The 20392-nt window shown below is 42.4% G+C and overlaps 1 protein-coding gene across 1 annotated transcript in view; it reads left to right on the top strand.

The window, feature by feature from the left end:
* Positions 1 to 483: 483 nt before the first annotated feature.
* Positions 484 to 20392, top strand: part of LOC306748171 (nuclear receptor ROR-alpha A-like) — a gene marked incomplete at both ends in the record, with an annotated part of 24315 nt that continues 4406 nt past the window's right edge. The window contains 6 exons of the mRNA XM_079231305.1: positions 484 to 511; positions 16268 to 16353; positions 17402 to 17543; positions 17803 to 18041; positions 18118 to 18310; positions 20162 to 20283. Of these exons, the coding sequence (XP_079087431.1) occupies positions 484 to 511; positions 16268 to 16353; positions 17402 to 17543; positions 17803 to 18041; positions 18118 to 18310; positions 20162 to 20283 (810 nt within the window). The remainder of the gene's footprint in view (positions 512 to 16267; positions 16354 to 17401; positions 17544 to 17802; positions 18042 to 18117; positions 18311 to 20161; positions 20284 to 20392) is intronic.

Below are 20392 nucleotides of genomic sequence, written 5' to 3' on the forward strand. Positions count from 1 at the left end.
TCTGTGTGTGTGTGTGAGAGTGTGTGCATGTGTTAATATGTTTATATGTCTGCGTGTGTGTGTGTGAGTGTGTGCATGTGTTAATATGTTAATATGTCTGTGTGTGTGTGTGTGTGTGTGAGAGTGTGTGCATGTGTTAATATGTTAATATGTCTGTGTGTGTGTGTGTGCGCGTGTGAGTGTGTGTGTTTTAATGTCTGAGTGTGTGTGTTAATATGTCTGTCTGTGTGTGTGTGTCTGTGTGTCTGTGTGTGTGTGTGTGTGTGTGACTTCCACCAAGAAAACAAGTGAGCATGTAGAAGTGAAAACATTTGAGCCGTCCTCTCTCCTCTGATTGGCTGACAGCCGTGTCAGTCAGCCGGGCAAACGGGGGCGGGGCCTTTGACGTCACGGTCACATGGTCCTCATGTGCTGCAGACAGCAGCCGAGGATGTCAGAGCCGAGCGAGAGCTGCTGCCGATCACACGCTGCGGGATTATGAATATGTATTTTGTGATTTCTGCCATGAAAGGTAAGAGTGTGTGTGTGTGTGTGTGTGAGAGAGAGAGAGATACACAGATTGTTTTCCACTCATGAAGTGTATCTGTGTACTTGTGTATACGTGTACTTGTGTATATGTGTGTACTTGTGTACATGTTTACTTGTGTACATGTTTGTACTTGTGTACATGTTTATTTGTGTACACGTGTACTTGTGTATGTGTGTACTTGTGTACATGTTTACTTGTGTACATGTGTACATCTTTACTTGTGTACATGTGTACTTGTATACATGTGTACATCTTTACTTGTGTACATGTATACATGTGTACTTGTGAACTTGTGTACATGTGTACTTGTGTACATGTGTACTTGTATACATGTGTACATCTTTACTTGTGTACATGTGTACATGTGAACTTGTGTACATGTGTACATGTGAACTTGTGTACATGTGTACATGTGTACTTGTATACATGTGGTCTTCTGTTTATGTGGAGTCCGGAAACTCGACTCCTTTTCATACGCTATTCTGGGAGAGATGTGAGGACTGAGGACATGAGGACATGAGGACATGAAGACATGAGGACATGAGGACATGAGGACATGAGGACATGAAGACATGAGGACATGAAGACGTGAATGCATGAGGACATGAGGACATGAGGACATGAAGACATGAGGACATGGGGACATGAAGACATGAAGACATGAGGACATGAAGACATGAAGACATGAAGACATGAAGACGTGAATACATGAGGACATGAGGACATGAAGACATGAGGACATGAAGACGTGAGGACATGAAGACATGAGGACATGAAGACGTGAATACATGAAGACATGAAGACATGAGGACATGAGGACATGAAGACATGAGGACATGAAGACATGAAGACATGAAGACATGAGGACATGAAGACGTGAGGACATGAAGACATGAGGACATGAAGACGTGAATACATGAAGACATGAAGACATGAGGACATGAGGACATGAAGACATGAGGACATGAAGACATGAAGACATGAAGACATGAGGACATGAAGACATCAGGACATGAAGACATGAAGACATGAGGACATGAAGACATGAGGACATGAGGACATGAAGACATGAAGACATGAAGACATGAGGACATGAAGTCATGAAGACATGAGGACATGAAGACATGAAGACATGAGGACATGAGGACATGAGGACATGAAGACATGAGGACATGAAGACGTGAATGCATGAGGACATGAGGACATGAAGACATGAGGACATGAGGACATGAGGACATGAAGACATGAAGACATGAGGACATGAAGACATGAAGACATGAAGACATGAAGACGTGAATACATGAGGACATGAGGACATGAAGACATGAAGACATGAGGACATGAAGACGTGAATGCATGAGGACATGAGGACATGAAGACATGAAGACATGAGGACATGAGGACATGAGGACATGAGGACATGAGGACATGAAGACATGAGGACATGAGGACATGAAGACATGAAGACATGAGGACATGAAGACATGAAGACATGAAGACATGAAGACGTGAATACATGAGGACATGAGGACATGAAGACATGAGGACATGAAGACATGAGGACATGAAGACGTGAGGACATGAAGACATGAGGACATGAAGACGTGAATACATGAAGACATGAAGACATGAGGACATGAGGACATGAAGACATGAGGACATGAGGACATGAAGACATGAAGACATGAGGACATGAAGACATGAAGACATGAAGACATGAGGTCATGAAGACATGAGGACATGAAGACATGAAGACATGAGGACATGAGGACATGAGGACATGAAGACATGAGGACATGAAGACGTGAATGCATGAGGACATGAGGACATGAGGACATGAAGACATGAGGACATGGGGACATGAAGACATGAAGACATGAGGACATGAAGACATGAAGACATGAAGACATGAAGACGTGAATACATGAGGACATGAGGACATGAAGACATGAGGACATGAAGACGTGAGGACATGAAGACATGAGGACATGAAGACGTGAATACATGAAGACATGAAGACATGAGGACATGAGGACATGAAGACATGAGGACATGAAGACATGAAGACATGAAGACATGAGGACATGAAGACATCAGGACATGAAGACATGAAGACATGAGGACATGAAGACATGAGGACATGAGGACATGAAGACATGAAGACATGAAGACATGAGGACATGAAGTCATGAAGACATGAGGACATGAAGACATGAAGACATGAAGACATGAGGACATGAGGACATGAGGACATGAAGACATGAGGACATGAAGACGTGAATGCATGAGGACATGAGGACATGAAGACATGAGGACATGAGGACATGAGGACATGAAGACATGAAGACATGAGGACATGAAGACATGAAGACATGAAGACATGAAGACGTGAATACATGAGGACATGAGGACATGAAGACATGAGGACATGAAGACGTGAGGACATGAAGACATGAGGACATGAAGACGTGAATACATGAAGACATGAAGACATGAGGACATGAGGACATGAGGACATGAAGACATGAGGATATGAGGACATGAAGACATGAAGACATGAGGACATGAGGACATGAAGACATGAGGACATGAAGACATGAAGACATGAGGACATGAAGACATGAGGACATGAGGACATGAAGACATGAAGACATGAGGACATGAAGACGTGAGGACATGAAGACATGAGGACATGAAGACATGAAGACATGAGGACATGAAGACGTGAATACATGAAGACATGAAGACATGAGGACATGAAGACGTGAATACATGAGGACATGAGGACATGAGGACATGAAGACATGAAGACATGAGGACATGAAGACGTGAATACATGAAGACATGAAGACATGAGGACATGAAGACGTGAATACATGAGGACATGAGGACATGAGGACATGAAAACATGAAGACATGAGGACATGAGGACATGAAGACATGAGGATACGAGGACATGAAGACATGAGGACATGAAGACATGAATACATGAGGACATGAGGACATGAAGACGTGAATACATGAGGACATGAGGACATGAGGACATGAAGACATGAGGACATGAGGACATGAAGACATGAAGACATGAAGACATGAGGACATGAAGATATGAATACATGAGGACATGAGGACATGAAGACATGAAGACATGAGGACATGAAGACATGAATACATGAGGACATGAGGACATGAGGACATGAAGACATGAATACATGAGGACATGAAGACATGAAGACATGAGGACATGAAGACATGAATACATGAGGACATGAGGACATGAGGACATGAAGACATGAATACATGAGGACATGAAGACATGAAGACATGAGGACATGAAGACATGAATACATGAGGACATGAGGACATGAGGATGCTGTAGCCAGAGGTTCAAAGGGTCAAAATGGGCAAAAAGTCTGTTCATCCTGAAGCGCTCTCGGCTCAGGTGATGTTTCATTCTGTTGAGATGGTCCCTGAGTCTGGGAGTTGATCTGATCTCCTTGTGTGTGTGTGAGCTGCCCCCTGCTGGGGAACGAGAGCAGAGCCTCTACGCCTCCTCTCTCTCTCTGAGAACTCCGAGGTGCTCTGGATACGACATTCACACGGACACGGGGTTCTGTTGTTTGTTCTGGTGCTGTCGGGTTGTTGGTTCTATCCCGGACGACTTCTGGCCTTTCAGCTCGTTTATCACGTCTCCACATCTCATCTCTGTTCCATATTTCAACGTCACATACGATTCTTCCCTCAGACGAGGAGTGTGTGTGTGTGTGTGTGTGTGTGTGTGTCTGTCTCTCTCTCTGTCTGTGTGTGTGTCTGTGTGTGTGTGTGTGTGTGTGTGTGTGTGTGTGTGTGTGTGTGTGTGTGTGTGTGTGTGCGTTTAAATCTACTTCAGCTTCAGTCTGTGTGAAAGCGCCCCAGGAGGCGTTTAGCCAGCTGTTATGTCACAGGATTACAACATACAGTAGGTTATTGAACTGTTCTCTGGGGGGATGGCATCACTTGTGACATCACTTCCACCTCAGACACTAAAAACATGTAAATAAAAAAACGACGAGCATCAATCTGCTGCATCTCTCTGCTTTGACCTGTCACGTGACCACCTGAGGTCACGTGACCACGCGATCAGGTGCGTTCAAGGAAACGTGGAGCTTCAGCTGTCGATTCCCCCCACCAGCAACCTGGTGCAGCTCGTGGTGACCCCGAGGCGATCCATGAAGAGACCAGATACACGATCCCTCCAGCGTGGTCTGGGTCCATCCCCGAGGCCTCTAGCAAGTGGACAGTTCTGACTCTTTGAACCTTTTAAGACTGAGCTCCCTCTAGACTCCTCCCCCTGACTCCTCCCTCTAGACTCCTCCCCCTGACTCCTCCCTCTACACTCCTCCCCCTGACTCCCTACAAAGGAAGCTCAAACCAAGAGAAACTTGAACTGAAACTAATTATAAAAGACGGTTCATCCTAAAAATTTATCAGAGCGGTGTTGATAAAAAATGCGTACTTCAAAGCCTCCGTCGCTGAACTTCCTCTTTGATCCGCTTTTGTTTACTTTGTTATTTTTGAACGCTGGGTTTCAGATAATTTGTCCACCGGGGACTTGTGTTGGGTAACCACAGTAACGACCGGCGGCGGCCCTTCTGAAAAGCTTCCCGCTCGTTAGCCGCGGCGTAGCGCTAATCACACGCTTTTCCGCGGCATCGAACCGCCGGCTTCTTCACCGTCCACCGGGGGTGTGTGTCTGAGAGAGGGAGAGTGTGTGTGTGTGTATGTGTGTGTGTGTGAAGGAGTGTGAGGGAGTGTGTGTGTGTGAGAGAGAGGGAGTGTGTGTGTGTGTGTGTGTGTGTGTGTGTGTGTGAGAGAGGGAGAGTGTGTGTGTGTATGTGTGTATGTGTGTGTGTGTGAAGGAGTGTGAGGGAGTGAGGGAGTGTGTGTGCGTGTGTGTATGTCAGTGTGAGTGTGTGTGTGTGTGTGTGTGTGTGTGTGTGTGTGTGTGTGTGTGTGTGTGTGTGTGTGAAGGAGTGTGAGGGAGTGTGTGTGTGAGAGAGGGAGTGTGTGTGTGTGTGTGTGTGTGTGTGTGAGAGAGAGAGGGAGAGTGTGTGTGTGTGTGTGTGTGTGTGTGTGTGTGTGTGTGTGTGTGTGTGAAGGAGTGTGAGGGAGTGTGTGTGTGCGTGTGTGTATGTCAGTGTGAGTGTGTGTGTGAGGGAGAGTGTGTGTGTGTGTGTGTGTGTGTGTGTGTGTGTGTGTGTGAGGGAGAGTGTGTGTGTGTGTGAAGGAGTGTGAGGGAGTGTGTGTGTGTGTGTGTGTGTGTGTGTGAGGGAGAGTGTGTGTGTGTGTGTGTGTGTGTGTGTGAGGGAGAGTGTGTGTGTATGTGTGTGTGTGTGAAGGAGTGTGAGGGAGTGTGTGTGTGTGTGTGTGTGTGTGTGTGTGTGTGTGTGTATGTGTGTGTGTGTGTGAAGGAGTGTGAGGGAGTGTGTGTGTGTGTGTGTGTGTGTGTGTGTGTGTGTGTGTGTGTGTGTCTGCCGCCATATGGCCGCTGGTATTACATCCTCTCAGAGATTATGAGGAGATTACATCATAAATCTCGGGTGCTGGAGGAAAGTAAAGTAGAAGTTGACTACAGCTTGAACACATAAAGAAATAAGTATGGGGGGAGGGGCCTATTCTACTAGATAAAACACTTTTGTGAACGTTTCCGTGTATTTCAATGTTTGTGTTTAGAAATGAGATCGTAAATTCAGTCCATGAAGTCTCCTGTTTGCTTGATGAGGGAACATGGTGGTCAGATGTAATGAGTCACTGGAGCAGCTGATGACGTCATGTTCAGGCTCACAGGTAAAAGTGTAACTCTGTTGGGTTCCACGACGCATTTGTACAATAAGCACAAGCTTTCTCACGTTTAGTACTAAAAATGAGTGAAAAATTTGGGACGAAAGATGAAATACTTTTTTTTTCCACACGTTTTTGTTGCTTTCTCTCACTCTAGCGATGACATCACCACTCTAACCTGCGCCATACACACTCATTGTAAACTCTGAAACGGTCCTAAGATGTTCCTAAACTTGAACAATGATTGCATGGAAACTGTGCTAGCTATCAACAAATTCCCAATTAGGCAAATACACTCCATCCCTTTGTCAACGTTTTACATTTTAAATCAGTCTTAGAGCTGGTCTTAACTTTCCCAGCATGCATTTTGGGTCCCACTGTTAAAGTGACCTTCATAGGGTTGAATGCTTGAACTGGAACAGGAGCTGTTTTGAACTGAACCTGAGCAGCAGAAACTTTGGTTCCTGACAAAGTCAAAAAGCCTTAATGCAATAAACACATTAATGTGGTTCTTTTTATGTTTTCTTAACTTATCTTAATTTATTTGATCTTATCTAAACGTATCTAATCTTATTTTATCTCATCTTAATTTATCTTATCTTATTTGATCTTTTCTTAATTTATCTTAACTTATCCTATCTTTTCCTATCTTATCTTAACTTTACTTATCTTATCTTGACTTATCTTATCTTGACTTATCTTATCTCATGTTAAATAAGAATCGTACGCTCTGAGCAGAAAGCATCTCGTTCGTCACCAATCAAGAGAACGAGTTCTCCTCAATCTTCATATTTAATATGCAGACAACCTGAACATAGCTCACTGCGACAGAGACAAAGGAAGGAAATGTCAAACTGGAGGTAAAAACAACAACAACAACAACAACAACAACAACAACAACAACACAAGGCAGATGTTTGTGTTGTGTATAAATATCTGCTGCTCTCCCATCGCCTCTGATCTCAGGCGCTTTGTTCAAGTCCCCTTTGATGTAGAGACGAGAATTCAGACGGGATCAACGCTCAGAGAGCTCATTACTGAGTGTGTGTGTGTGTGTGTGTGTGTGTGTGTGTGTGTGTGTGTGTGTGTGTGTGTGTGTGTGTTTGTGTGAGTGAGAGTGAGGGTGAGGTGCGTGAGAATTTGACCCATTTTACACTTGGATACACGTTGCTACGTTGTAGCATGCTAGTCCATTAGCTTCGTTAGCTTTGGATCGAGTCAAGCTAGCAGTTGCCTGTCTGAAAGCTACGCTAACCAGTTTATTTTAAGAGAACGCTGACGTTTGTTTACTTTAGTTGTGAGCAACAAACAATAAAACACAATAGAAGCTGTGCTACGTCACGTTTTTATCTCATGATAACTGAACATGGGTTCAACTCTCTCGTCTCTGCTCCTCTCGGCCTGAATCACTGAATCCTAAACAGCTTGGAGCTTTTGTTCGTTCCCACTAAACCGATGTTTGCTGGTTTTAGTGGTGAGGTCATGGTAGCGAGCGTAATCAGCCATATGGTCATTAAACCTGCAGCATGAGAGATGAGTTTCAGCTCACACACACACACACACACACACACACACACACACACACACACACACACACACACACACACACACACACACACACACACAGCATAGCGTAGCTTTTTTTAGCTTTAGCTTTTTTTAGCTTAAGCTTTTTTTAGCTTAAGCTTTTTTTAGACAGGCGGAAGCTGCTAGCTTGACTCAATCCAAAACTAACAAAGCTAACGGACTAGCATGCTACAACGTGTGTGTTCACGTGTAAAATGGATCAAATTCACACACTTACACACACCAGATACAGACAGAGACACACAGACACACACAATCTCTCACACACACACATACGCACAAACACACACACACACACACACTCAAAGTTTCCAGATGTTATTGACGTGCTGTTTGTTGTCATTGTCGTGATGTGTGTTGTTACTGTCGTGATGTGTGTTGTTATTGTCGTGATGTGTGTTGTTACTGTCGTGATGTGTGTTGTTACTGTCGTGATGTGTATTGTTATTGTCGTGATGTGTGTTGTTACTGTCGTGATGTGTGTTGTTACTGTTGTGATGTGTATTGTTATTGTCGTGATGTGTGTTGTTACTGTCGTGATGTGTGTTGTTACTGTTGTGATGTGTATTGTTATTGTCGTGATGTGTATTGTTACTGTCGTGATGTGTGTTGTTACTGTCGTGATGTGTATTGTTACTGTCGTGATGTGTATTGTCGTGCTGTGTGTTGTTATTGTCGTGATGTGTGTTGTTATTGTCGTGATGTGTGTTGTTACTGTCGTGATGTGTATTGTCGTGATGTGTGTTGTCGTGATGTGTGTTGTCATTGTCGTGATGTGTGTTGTTATTGTCGTGATGTGTGTTGTTATTGTCGTGATGTGTGTTGTTATTGTCGTGATGTGTGTTGTCATTGTCGTGATGTGTGTTGTTATTGTCGTGATGTGTGTTGTTATTGTCGTGATGTGTGTTGTTATTGTCGTGATGTTTGTTGTTATTGTCGTGATGTGTGTTGTTACTGTCGTGATGTGTATTTTCATGATGTGTGTTGTTACTGTCGTGATGTTTGTTGTTACTGTCGTGAAGTGTATTGTCGTGATGTGTATTGTCGTGATGTTTGTTGTTATTGTCGTGATGTTTGTTGTTATAGTCGTGATGTTTGTTGTTATTGTCGTGATGTTTGTTGTTACTGTCGTGAAGTGTATTGTCGTGATGTGTATTGTCGTGATGTTTGTTGTTATTGTCGTGATGTGTGTTGTTATTGTCGTGATGTTTGTTGTTACTGTCGTGAAGTGTATTGTCGTGATGTGTATTGTCGTGATGTTTGTTGTTATTGTCGTGATGTGTGTTGTTATAGTCGTGATGTGTGTTGTTACTGTCGTGACATTTGTTGTTATTGTCGTGATGATTGTTGTGATGTTTGTTGTGACGATTGTTGTTATTGTCGTGATGTGTGTTGTTATTGTCGTGATGTGTGTTGTTATTGTCGTGATGTGTGTTGTTATTGTCATGATGTGTGTTGTTATTGTCGTGATGTGTGTTGTTATTGTCGTGATGTGTGTTGTTATTGTCATGATGTGTGTTGTTATTGTCGTGATGTGTGTTGTTATTGTCGTGATGATTGTTGTTATTGTCGTGATGTGTGTTGTTATTGTCGTGATGATTGTTGTTATTGTCGTGATGTGTGTTGTTATTGTCGTGATGTGTGTTGTTATTGTCGTGATGATTGTTGTTATTGTCGTGATGTGTGTTGTTATTGTCGTGATGTGTGTTGTTATTGTTGTGATGATTGTTGTTATTGCCGTGATGTGTGTTGTTATTGTTGTGATGTGTGTTGTTATTGTTGTGATGATTGTTGTTATTGTCGTGATGTGTGTTGTTATTGTCGTGATGTGTGTTGTTATTGTTGTGATGATTGTTGTTATAGTCGTGATGTGTGTTGTTATTGTCGTGATGTGTGTTGTTATTGTTGTGATGATTGTTGTTATTGCCGTGATGTGTGTTGTTATTGTTGTGATGTGTGTTGTTATTGTTGTGATGATTGTTGTTATTGTCGTGATGTGTGTTGTTATTGTCGTGATGTGTGTTGTTATTGTTGTGATGATTGTTGTTATAGTCGTGATGTGTGTTGTTATAGTCGTGATGTGTGTTGTTATAGTCGTGATGTGTGTTGTTATTGTCATGATGTGTGTTGTTATTGTCGTGATGTGTGTTGTTATTGTCATGATGTGTGTTGTTATTGTCGTGATGTGTGTTGTTATTGTCATGATGTGTGTTGTTATTGTCGTGATGTGTGTTGTTATAGTCGTGATGTGTGTTGTTATTGTCATGATGTGTGTTGTTATTGTCGTGATGTGTGTTGTTATAGTCGTGATGTGTGTTGTTATTGTCGTGACATTTGTTGTCATTGTCGTGATGATTGTTGTGATGTTTGTTGTGACATTTGTTGTTATTGTCGTGATGATTGTTGTGATGTTTGTTGTGACGATTGTTGTTATTGTCGTGATGTGTGTTGTTATTGTCGTGATGTGTGTTGTTATTGTCGTGATGTGTGTTGTTATTGTCGTGATGTGTGTTGTTATTGTCGTGATGTGTGTTGTTATTGTCGTGATGTGTGTTGTTATTGTCGTGATGTGTGTTGTTATTGTCGTGATGTGTGTTGTTATTGTCGTGATGATTGTTGTTATAGTCGTGATGTGTGTTGTTATTGTCGTGACATTTGTTGTCATTGTCGTGATGATTGTTGTGATGTTTGTTGTGACATTTGTTGTTATTGTCGTGATGATTGTTGTGATGTTTGTTGTGACGATTGTTGTTATTGTCGTGATGTGTGTTGTTATTGTCGTGATGTGTGTTGTTATTGTCATGATGTGTGTTGTTATTGTCGTGATGTGTGTTGTTATTGTCGTGATGTGTGTTGTTATTGTCGTGATGTGTGTTGTTATTGTCGTGATGTGTGTTGTTATTGTCGTGATGTGTGTTGTTATTGTCGTGATGATTGTTGTTATTGTCGTGATGTGTGTTGTTATTGTCGTGATGTGTGTTGTTATTGTTGTGATGATTGTTGTTATTGCCGTGATGTGTGTTGTTATTGTTGTGATGTGTGTTGTTATTGTTGTGATGATTGTTGTTATTGTCGTGATGTGTGTTGTTATTGTCGTGATGTGTGTTGTTATTGTTGTGATGATTGTTGTTATTGTCGTGATGTGTGTTGTTATTGTCGTGATGTGTGTTGTTATTGTCGTGATGTGTGTTGTTATTGTCGTGATGATTGTTGTTATTGTCGTGATGTGTGTTGTTATTGTCGTGATGTGTGTTGTTATTGTCGTGATGATTGTTGTTATTGTCGTGATGTGTGTTGTTATTGTCGTGATGTGTGTTGTTATAGTCGTGATGTGTGTTGTTATAGTCGTGATGTGTGTTGTTATTGTCGTGATGTGTGTTGTTATTGTCATGATGTGTGTTGTTATTGTCGTGATGTGTGTTGTTATAGTCGTGATGTGTGTTGTTATTGTCATGATGTGTGTTGTTATTGTCGTGATGTGTGTTGTTATAGTCGTGATGTGTGTTGTTGTTGTCATGATGTGTGTTGTTATTGTCATGATGTGTGTTGTTATTGTCGTGATGTGTGTTGTTATAGTCGTGATGTGTGTTGTTATTGTCGTGATGTGTGTTGTTATAGTCGTGATGTGTGTTGTTATAGTCGTGATGTGTGTTGTTATTGTCGTGATGTGTGTTGTTATTGTCATGATGTGTGTTGTTATTGTCGTGATGTGTGTTGTTATAGTCGTGATGTGTGTTGTTATTGTCGTGACATTTGTTGTCATTGTCGTGATGATTGTTGTGATGTTTGTTGTGACATTTGTTGTTATTGTCGTGATGATTGTTGTGATGTTTGTTGTGACGATTGTTGTTATTGTCGTGATGTGTGTTGTTATTGTCGTGATGTGTGTTGTTGTTGTTGTGATGATTGTTGTTATTGTCACGATGTGTGTTGTAATTGTCGAGATGTGTGTTGTTATTGTTGCAATGATTGTTGTTATTGTTGTGATGATTGTTGTTATAGTCGTGATGTGTGTTGTTATTGTCGTGATGTGTGTTGTTATTGTTGTGATGATTGTTGTTATTGCCGTGATGTGTGTTGTTATTGTTGTGATGTGTGTTGTTATTGTTGTGATGATTGTTGTTATTGTCGTGATGTGTGTTGTTATTGTCGTGATGTGTGTTGTTATTGTTGTGATGATTGTTGTTATAGTCGTGATGTGTGTTGTTATAGTCGTGATGTGTGTTGTTATAGTCGTGATGTGTGTTGTTATTGTCATGATGTGTGTTGTTATTGTCGTGATGTGTGTTGTTATTGTCATGATGTGTGTTGTTATTGTCGTGATGTGTGTTGTTATTGTCATGATGTGTGTTGTTATTGTCGTGATGTGTGTTGTTATAGTCGTGATGTGTGTTGTTATTGTCATGATGTGTGTTGTTATTGTCGTGATGTGTGTTGTTATAGTCGTGATGTGTGTTGTTATTGTCGTGACATTTGTTGTCATTGTCGTGATGATTGTTGTGATGTTTGTTGTGACATTTGTTGTTATTGTCGTGATGATTGTTGTGATGTTTGTTGTGACGATTGTTGTTATTGTCGTGATGTGTGTTGTTATTGTCGTGATGTGTGTTGTTATTGTCGTGATGTGTGTTGTTATTGTCATGATGTGTGTTGTTATTGTCGTGATGTGTGTTGTTATTGTCGTGATGTGTGTTGTTATTGTCATGATGTGTGTTGTTATTGTCGTGATGTGTGTTGTTATTGTCGTGATGATTGTTGTTATAGTCGTGATGTGTGTTGTTATTGTCGTGACATTTGTTGTCATTGTCGTGATGATTGTTGTGATGTTTGTTGTGACATTTGTTGTTATTGTCGTGATGATTGTTGTGATGTTTGTTGTGACGATTGTTGTTATTGTCGTGATGTGTGTTGTTATTGTCGTGATGTGTGTTGTTATTGTCATGATGTGTGTTGTTATTGTCGTGATGTGTGTTGTTATTGTCGTGATGTGTGTTGTTATTGTCGTGATGTGTGTTGTTATTGTCGTGATGTGTGTTGTTATTGTCGTGATGTGTGTTGTTATTGTCGTGATGATTGTTGTTATTGTCGTGATGTGTGTTGTTATTGTCGTGATGTGTGTTGTTATTGTTGTGATGATTGTTGTTATTGCCGTGATGTGTGTTGTTATTGTTGTGATGTGTGTTGTTATTGTTGTGATGATTGTTGTTATTGTCGTGATGTGTGTTGTTATTGTCGTGATGTGTGTTGTTATTGTTGTGATGATTGTTGTTATTGTCGTGATGTGTGTTGTTATTGTCGTGATGTGTGTTGTTATTGTCATGATGTGTGTTGTTATTGTCGTGATGATTGTTGTTACTGTCGTGATGTGTGTTGTTATTGTCGTGATGTGTGTTGTTATTGTCGTGATGATTGTTGTTATTGTCGTGATGTGTGTTGTTATTGTCGTGATGTGTGTTGTTATAGTCGTGATGTGTGTTGTTATAGTCGTGATGTGTGTTGTTATTGTCGTGATGTGTGTTGTTATTGTCATGATGTGTGTTGTTATTGTCGTGATGTGTGTTGTTATAGTCGTGATGTGTGTTGTTATTGTCATGATGTGTGTTGTTATTGTCGTGATGTGTGTTGTTATAGTCGTGATGTGTGTTGTTGTTGTCATGATGTGTGTTGTTATTGTCATGATGTGTGTTGTTATTGTCGTGATGTGTGTTGTTATAGTCGTGATGTGTGTTGTTATTGTCGTGATGTGTGTTGTTATAGTCGTGATGTGTGTTGTTATAGTCGTGATGTGTGTTGTTATTGTCGTGATGTGTGTTGTTATTGTCATGATGTGTGTTGTTATTGTCGTGATGTGTGTTGTTATAGTCGTGATGTGTGTTGTTATTGTCGTGACATTTGTTGTCATTGTCGTGATGATTGTTGTGATGTTTGTTGTGACATTTGTTGTTATTGTCGTGATGATTGTTGTGATGTTTGTTGTGACGATTGTTGTTATTGTCGTGATGTGTGTTGTTATTGTCGTGATGTGTGTTGTTGTTGTTGTGATGATTGTTGTTATTGTCACGATGTGTGTTGTAATTGTCGAGATGTGTGTTGTTATTGTTGCAATGATTGTTGTTATTGTTGTGATGATTGTTGTTGTTGTCGTGATGTGTGTTGTTATTGTTGTGATGTTTGTTGGAATGTTTGATCCGGGAGCAGATTTATAACCCAGACACAAACTCTCACATTGCAGGCAAACAGCTGTGTGTGTGTGTACGTGTGTGTGTGTGTGTGTGTGTGTGTGTGTGTGTATGTGTGTACGTGTCTGTGTGTGTGTGTGTGTGTGTGTGTGTGTGTGTGTGTGTGTGTGTGTGTGTGTGTGTGTGTGTCTGCACTCTTGCATAACTTCCCTGCTAAATATAGCCGCTCTGAGCTGTCACTCCGCTGCGAGCTGCCGAGTGTATAAATACACAATGTGTATCTGAGATGTGTGTGAATTGATTGCCAGTGATCAAATATACTGATATCGTTGTTGTTCGGGCCTCAACACAGCTTTCACAAGTTTGTGATGAGTTCTTTCACAGAAAATATCGTGAATGTAATTTTTTCTGACCTTTGGCAGCATAAATAAATAAATATATGAATATATAAATAACATATATATATATATATATATATATATATATATATATATATATATATATATAGTACACAATAGTTACATCCCAGAGGCTCCGCGTCTGAAACCGGATTCCCTTTCAAGATAAAAGCGCGAAACATATAATGTTCTCGTCCTCGTGTTGTTTATTCATCACTTGTGTGAACAGTTATGTTTTTAAAATGTTCAGTTCAGTATGTAGTTTTCTCTGTCGTGACGTTAATAACCCAAAATGTAAGTGATTCAAAAATGGACTTTCAGCCAATTTAACATTATGGAATATTGATACCTGCATCAGTTTGTGCTGATAGATTCTGCTGCCTCACTTGTTACGCTGCTTTTAACAAAGTCGGCAATGAGCCTCATCTTTTATGCTTAATTTACTCATTTTTGTGTGAAAAGTCTGACGTTTTACACATTTTATTTCCTGGTGATTTTCTGATGATGACTCGTGGAGGTCAGTGGCAGCGCCCTCTGGTGGCTGTTATGAGTTATGAGCAAAAGAAGAAGGAGTCATTATTGAGCCACACAACGTCAGACGCGGTTCACTTCCTGTTTTCTACCAACAGTCATCATCATCGTTGTTGTTTTTATAGCATCATCACTTGTATTCCATAATCTTAATTTAGTTTATTATTGTGACCCAAATTACAATTCTTGTATTTATTTATTTACAGACAATTCTGATCAGAAAAACTATATTTACTAGGATTTTTTTTATCACAAGCACATCTTTTGATGTTTACTGTGTGACTATTTATGTTATTTCTTTGTCTGCATGCTCCGCAGTTGTTTTGTGTCTCTTTGTGGTTGTTTTGTGTCTCTTTGTGGTTGTTTTGTGTCTCTTTGTTGTTGTTTTGTGTCTCTTTGTTGTTGTTTTGTGTCTCTTTGTAGTTGTGTTGTGTCTCTTTGTTGTTGTTTTGTGTCTCTTTGTTGTTGTTTTGTGTCTCTTTGTTGTTGTTTTGTGTCTCTTTGTAGTTGTTTTGTGTCTCTTTGTTGTTGTTTTGTGTCTCTTTGTTGTTGTGTTGTGTCTCTTTGTTGTTGTTTTGTGTCTCTTTGTTGTTGTTTTGTGTCTCTGTGTGGTTGTTTTCTATCTCTTTATAGTTATTGTGTGTCTCTTTGTTGTTGTTTTGTGTCTCTTTGTTGTTGTTTTGTGTCTCTTTGTTGTTGTTTTGTGTCTCTTTGTGGTTGTTTTCTATCTCTTTATAGTTATTGTGTGTCTCTTTGTTGTTGTTGTGTGTCTCTTTGTTATTGTTTTGTGTCTCTTTGTGGTTGTTGTGTGTCTCTTTGTTGTTGTTTTGTGTCTCTTTGTTATTGTTGTGTGTCTCTTTGTTGTTGTTTTGTGTCTCTTTGTGGTTGTTTTCTATCTCTTTATAGTTGTTGTGTGTCTCTTTGTTGTTGTTTTGTGTCTCTTTGTGGTTGTTTTCTATCTCTTTATAGTTATTGTGTGTCTCTTTGTTGTTGTTTTGTGTCTCTTTGTGGTTGTTTTGTGTCTCTTTGTAGTTGTTTTGTGTCTCTTTGTTGTTACTTTATGTGTCATTGTAGTTATGTGTCTTTCTGTAGTTGTTCTGTGTCTCTGTGTAGTTGTTTTGTGTTAAATAAGAATCAAATGTTGTCGTCTTCACGTCATCAGGATGACTCTGTGTTCTCTCCGGTGCAGCTGCTGACAGATGTTTTGTTTTGTGTGTCTGCAGCTCAGATTGAAATCATTCCCTGTAAGATTTGTGGAGATAAATCCTCTGGGATCCACTACGGGGTGATCACCTGCGAGGGCTGTAAGGTAAGCTCCGCCTTTTCCTCCTCCGAATATAACTTTAAAAACATGTTAAGATGTATTCACCCGTTTGATTTTTGTCTTAATTTTGTTTTTAAAGCACTTTGCTGAACTCTGATGTTAAAGTCGCTCAAGGAATTAATTTCACTCTTTAGCGACACCTCTGGTGACGAGCGGTAACTGCAGCTGGTTATTTATCCGAGAGCCTCGTGAGGGGAGCGGGAGGAAAGAGGAAGTGTCTCCTCTGTCCCTCATGTCTCTCTCCTCTGTCCTTCGTCTCTCTCTCCTCTGTCCCTGGTCTCTCTCTCCTCTGTCCTTCGTCTCTCTCTCCTCTGTCCCTCGTCTCTCTCTCCTCTGTCCCTCGTCTCTCTCTCCTCTGTCCCTGGTCTCTCTCTCCTCTGTCCTTCGTCTCTCTCTCCTCTGTCCCTGGTCTCTCTCTCCTCTGTCCCTGGTCTCTCTCTCCTCTGTCCCTGGTATCTCTCTTCTCTGTCCCTGGTCTCTCTCTCCTCTGTCCCTGGTCTCTCTCTCCTCTGTCCCTGGTATCTCTCTTCTCTGTCCCTGGTATCTCTCTTCTCTGTCCCTGGTCTCTCTCTCCTCTGTCCTTCGTCTCTCTCTCCTCTGTCCCTGGTCTCTCTCTCCTCTGTCCCTGGTCTCTCTCTCCTCTGTCCCTGGTCTCTCTCTCCTCTGTCCCTGGTATCTCTCTTCTCTGTCCCTGGTCTCTCTCTCCTCTGTCCCTGGTCTCTCTCTCCTCTGTCCCTGGTCTCTCTCTCCTCTGTCCCTGGTCTCTCTCTTCTCTGTCCCTGGTATCTCTCTTCTCTGTCCCTGGTCTCTCTCTCCTCTGTCCTTCGTCTCTCTCTCCTCTGTCCTTCGTCTCTCTCTCCTCTGTCCCTGGTCTCTCTCTCCTCTGTCCCTGGTCTCTCTCTCCTCTGTCCCTGGTCTCTCTCTCCTCTGTCCCTGGTCTCTCTCTCCTCTGTCCCTGGTCTCTCTCTCCTCTGTCCTTCGTCTCTCTCTCCTCTGTCCCTGGTCTCTCTCTCCTCTGTCCCTGGTCTCTCAGGGCTTCTTCCGGCGCAGTCAGCAGAGCAGCGCCTCTTACTCGTGTCCACGGCAGAAGAACTGTCTGATCGACCGGACCAGCCGCAACCGCTGCCAACACTGCCGCCTGCAGAAGTGTCTGTCTGTGGGCATGTCCCGAGACGGTGAGACACACACACACACACACACACACACACACACACACACACACACACACACACACACACACACACACACACACACTCTTAGTGTTTTGTGTCTCTTTGTAGTTACTTTCTGTCTCTTCCTGGTTGTTATGCGTCTCTTTGAATGACATGTAGGTGAAGTTCAGGAGGGTGGCCCTGATGCTAAATACCACCGCCCACATACCAACACATCCCTCCTGACGTGTTGTTTTCCCGCTCACTCTTCCATCCCAAACAGCTGTAAAGTTCGGTCGCATGTCCAAGAAGCAGCGAGACAGTCTGTACGCCGAGGTGCAGAAGCACCGCCTCCAGCAGCAGCAGCAGGGTCCCGGCCCGCCGGCCCACCCCGGCCTCGGCAGCCCGTCGCCGGGTGAGGGCGAGCCGCTTTCCCCCCAGTACGGCCTCACGGAGCTGCCGGGCGAGCTGGGAGGCTACATGGAGCAGAACTCTCACGAAGGAGGGTCAGAGTCGTCCAAGGTCTGTGCTTTATGCTTTTCAGTGAGTCTCAAACAAAGTCTTACGTGATCGATGAGACCTTCTCTTCCACACACAGGCAGACTCTGGAGGAGCAGGAGCAGGAGGAGGGCGTGGGTTCTACCTGGACATCCAGCCGTCCCCGGATCAGTCTGGACTCGACATTAACGGCATCAAACCGGAGCCGCTGTGCGGATCCAATACCGACGTCTTCCCGTACTGCTCCTTCAGCGACGGAGACGCGTCCCCCGCAGTGTCCACGGCGGAACTCGGTAAGACCGAGGAAACGTCTTAGCGAACAAATACATCCATACATGTGGTCCTGTCTAACCAAAGCTAGCGCCGTGCTAGCATTACATGCTGATGTCAATCACCCGTGTACCTGTCAAACATGAACAACAAAATATTTGAATCATGAGAGAGATAAGACTCTTGTGAACGTGCAACTGAAGGCATAATAGGAATATTTTTTAAGATCCTGCTGCTCGTCTTCACTCTGCGATGACGTCACCACTCTAACCTGTGCAATACACACCCATTATAAAGTCTGAAACGGTCCGAATATGTTCCTGAAACTTGAACAACAATTACATGAAAACTGTGCTAGCTATAAAAAAATGCCCAATTTGGCAAATAAACTCCAGACTTTCGTCAACGTTTTAAACTTTAAATCATTTCTCAGCATTAAATTATGGCGAGTCACTATGGGCACAAAGATGAGTGTTTTTATTTGCTCTCTTCACACAAAACCCCATTCAAGTGAATGAAACAATTTCTCGCTGTTTTTCTCGTTTTTCGGGGAAACGTTGGGTCGAATCTCTTAGAAAAGTCACAGCACACGATTCCCGATGCAAGCCGCACGGTTTGATCTATTTTGACTGTGCTGTTAACGAGTTACGGTCCAAAGTTTTGAGTGGAAGATGGAGAATATGCAGATGAATAATAATGAATAATAAGCCTGCAGGAGAACATGCCGTGTGCTTGCTGCGCATCGCCACACAGAATTAGCAGAATATTAATTTAAAGCTGGAACTATCTTGGACGAACATCGTCACACGTACAGTTCTGCAGAACCAGACGGTTTGATTCCCGGCGCCGCGAGAAAAGAACCCGAGAGAGAAACTCGGGCACGCGGCAGAAGGTTGTGGAGAGCTGGAGGGAAAGGAAAGATGAGGAAATATCTTGAAAGAAGGGAAGAAGAAAGAAGAGACGGAGGAATAAAAGGAGAGAGAGAGAGAGAGAGAGAGCGAGAGAGAGAGAGAGAGAGAGAGAGAGAGAGAGAGAGAGAGGTGGTTTAAAATAGCGGGAGGTTGAGAACTCATTAAAATGCCTGTGTGGTAATTAGCAGTCGGTTAATTCGGGCCGAGCGGGACGCGGCGGGGAACTCATCTCCTCGTTCTCTCCGGAGACTTCTCTTTTATTCACTGCTTCTTTTTCTTTCTTTGACAAAAGGAACCAGCCGACTCCGACGGTGTTTCTGCACCTCGTTTGGATCTCCGGCGTTCTCTTCTGGAACGACTAGTTACTTCACCCGAGCTGCGTCCACCAACACTTTGTTCACAAGGTTTCAGAATAAAGATTTGGTTTATTCTGGTTACTTTAGGTAGTTTTTGAGGGTTTCTCTTTTTTTCACGTGAAGCCCCGCCCTCCTCTGCCTCTAATTGGCTCGGACTCATTGTCAGCTTCAAGTTTATTGCTGAAGAAGATTGTGTCAATTGTTTCCTGTATGGATGCAATAATGTTCTGACATGGCGTCATCATTTAATTCAATGTTGATATGAAACAATGATTAACAAGTACATGAAATACTTCATATCAGAGAGGTTTCCCACCGCAGTCATGATTATTTTTTGTAAACTGAAAACAGTAGCATTAATATTAATGTTTATGGATGGGTTTGATGACTCAGCATTTACTCTCCTTTGTGTGCTTGTAACACTTCAAACGGTGCAGACCCGTTGGGGGTACCGGTAGGTAAAGATCCACTTCCTGTCTGCGGTCACCCGGTTTAGAAAAGCCCTGACGGAGGATAGGAACGGTCCCTGCAGATGTTTCATTTGAAGGGTTCTTTTAAAGGTTCTTTTAAAGCCCTGACGGACCCTCCCTGTCCCGCTCTGCTGCAGATCACCTGGCTCAGGGCGTGTCCAAGTCTCACCTGGAGACGTGCCAGTACCTGAGGGAGGAGCTGCAGCAGATGAGCTGGCAGAACTTCCCACAGGACGAGGTGGAGCGCTACCAGAGCAAGGTGGGTCCACGAGAACCCGGTCCGCCTGCGTTACCCTTCTAGGTCTATAACTATTTTTAGGCTCTTTCCTCTTAAATGTCAAACTAAAGGGTGTATCTCTGCAACCACT

This window comes from Taurulus bubalis (assembly GCF_910589615.1).
Source record: "Taurulus bubalis genome assembly, chromosome: 15".
NCBI lineage: Eukaryota > Metazoa > Chordata > Actinopteri > Perciformes > Cottidae > Taurulus > Taurulus bubalis.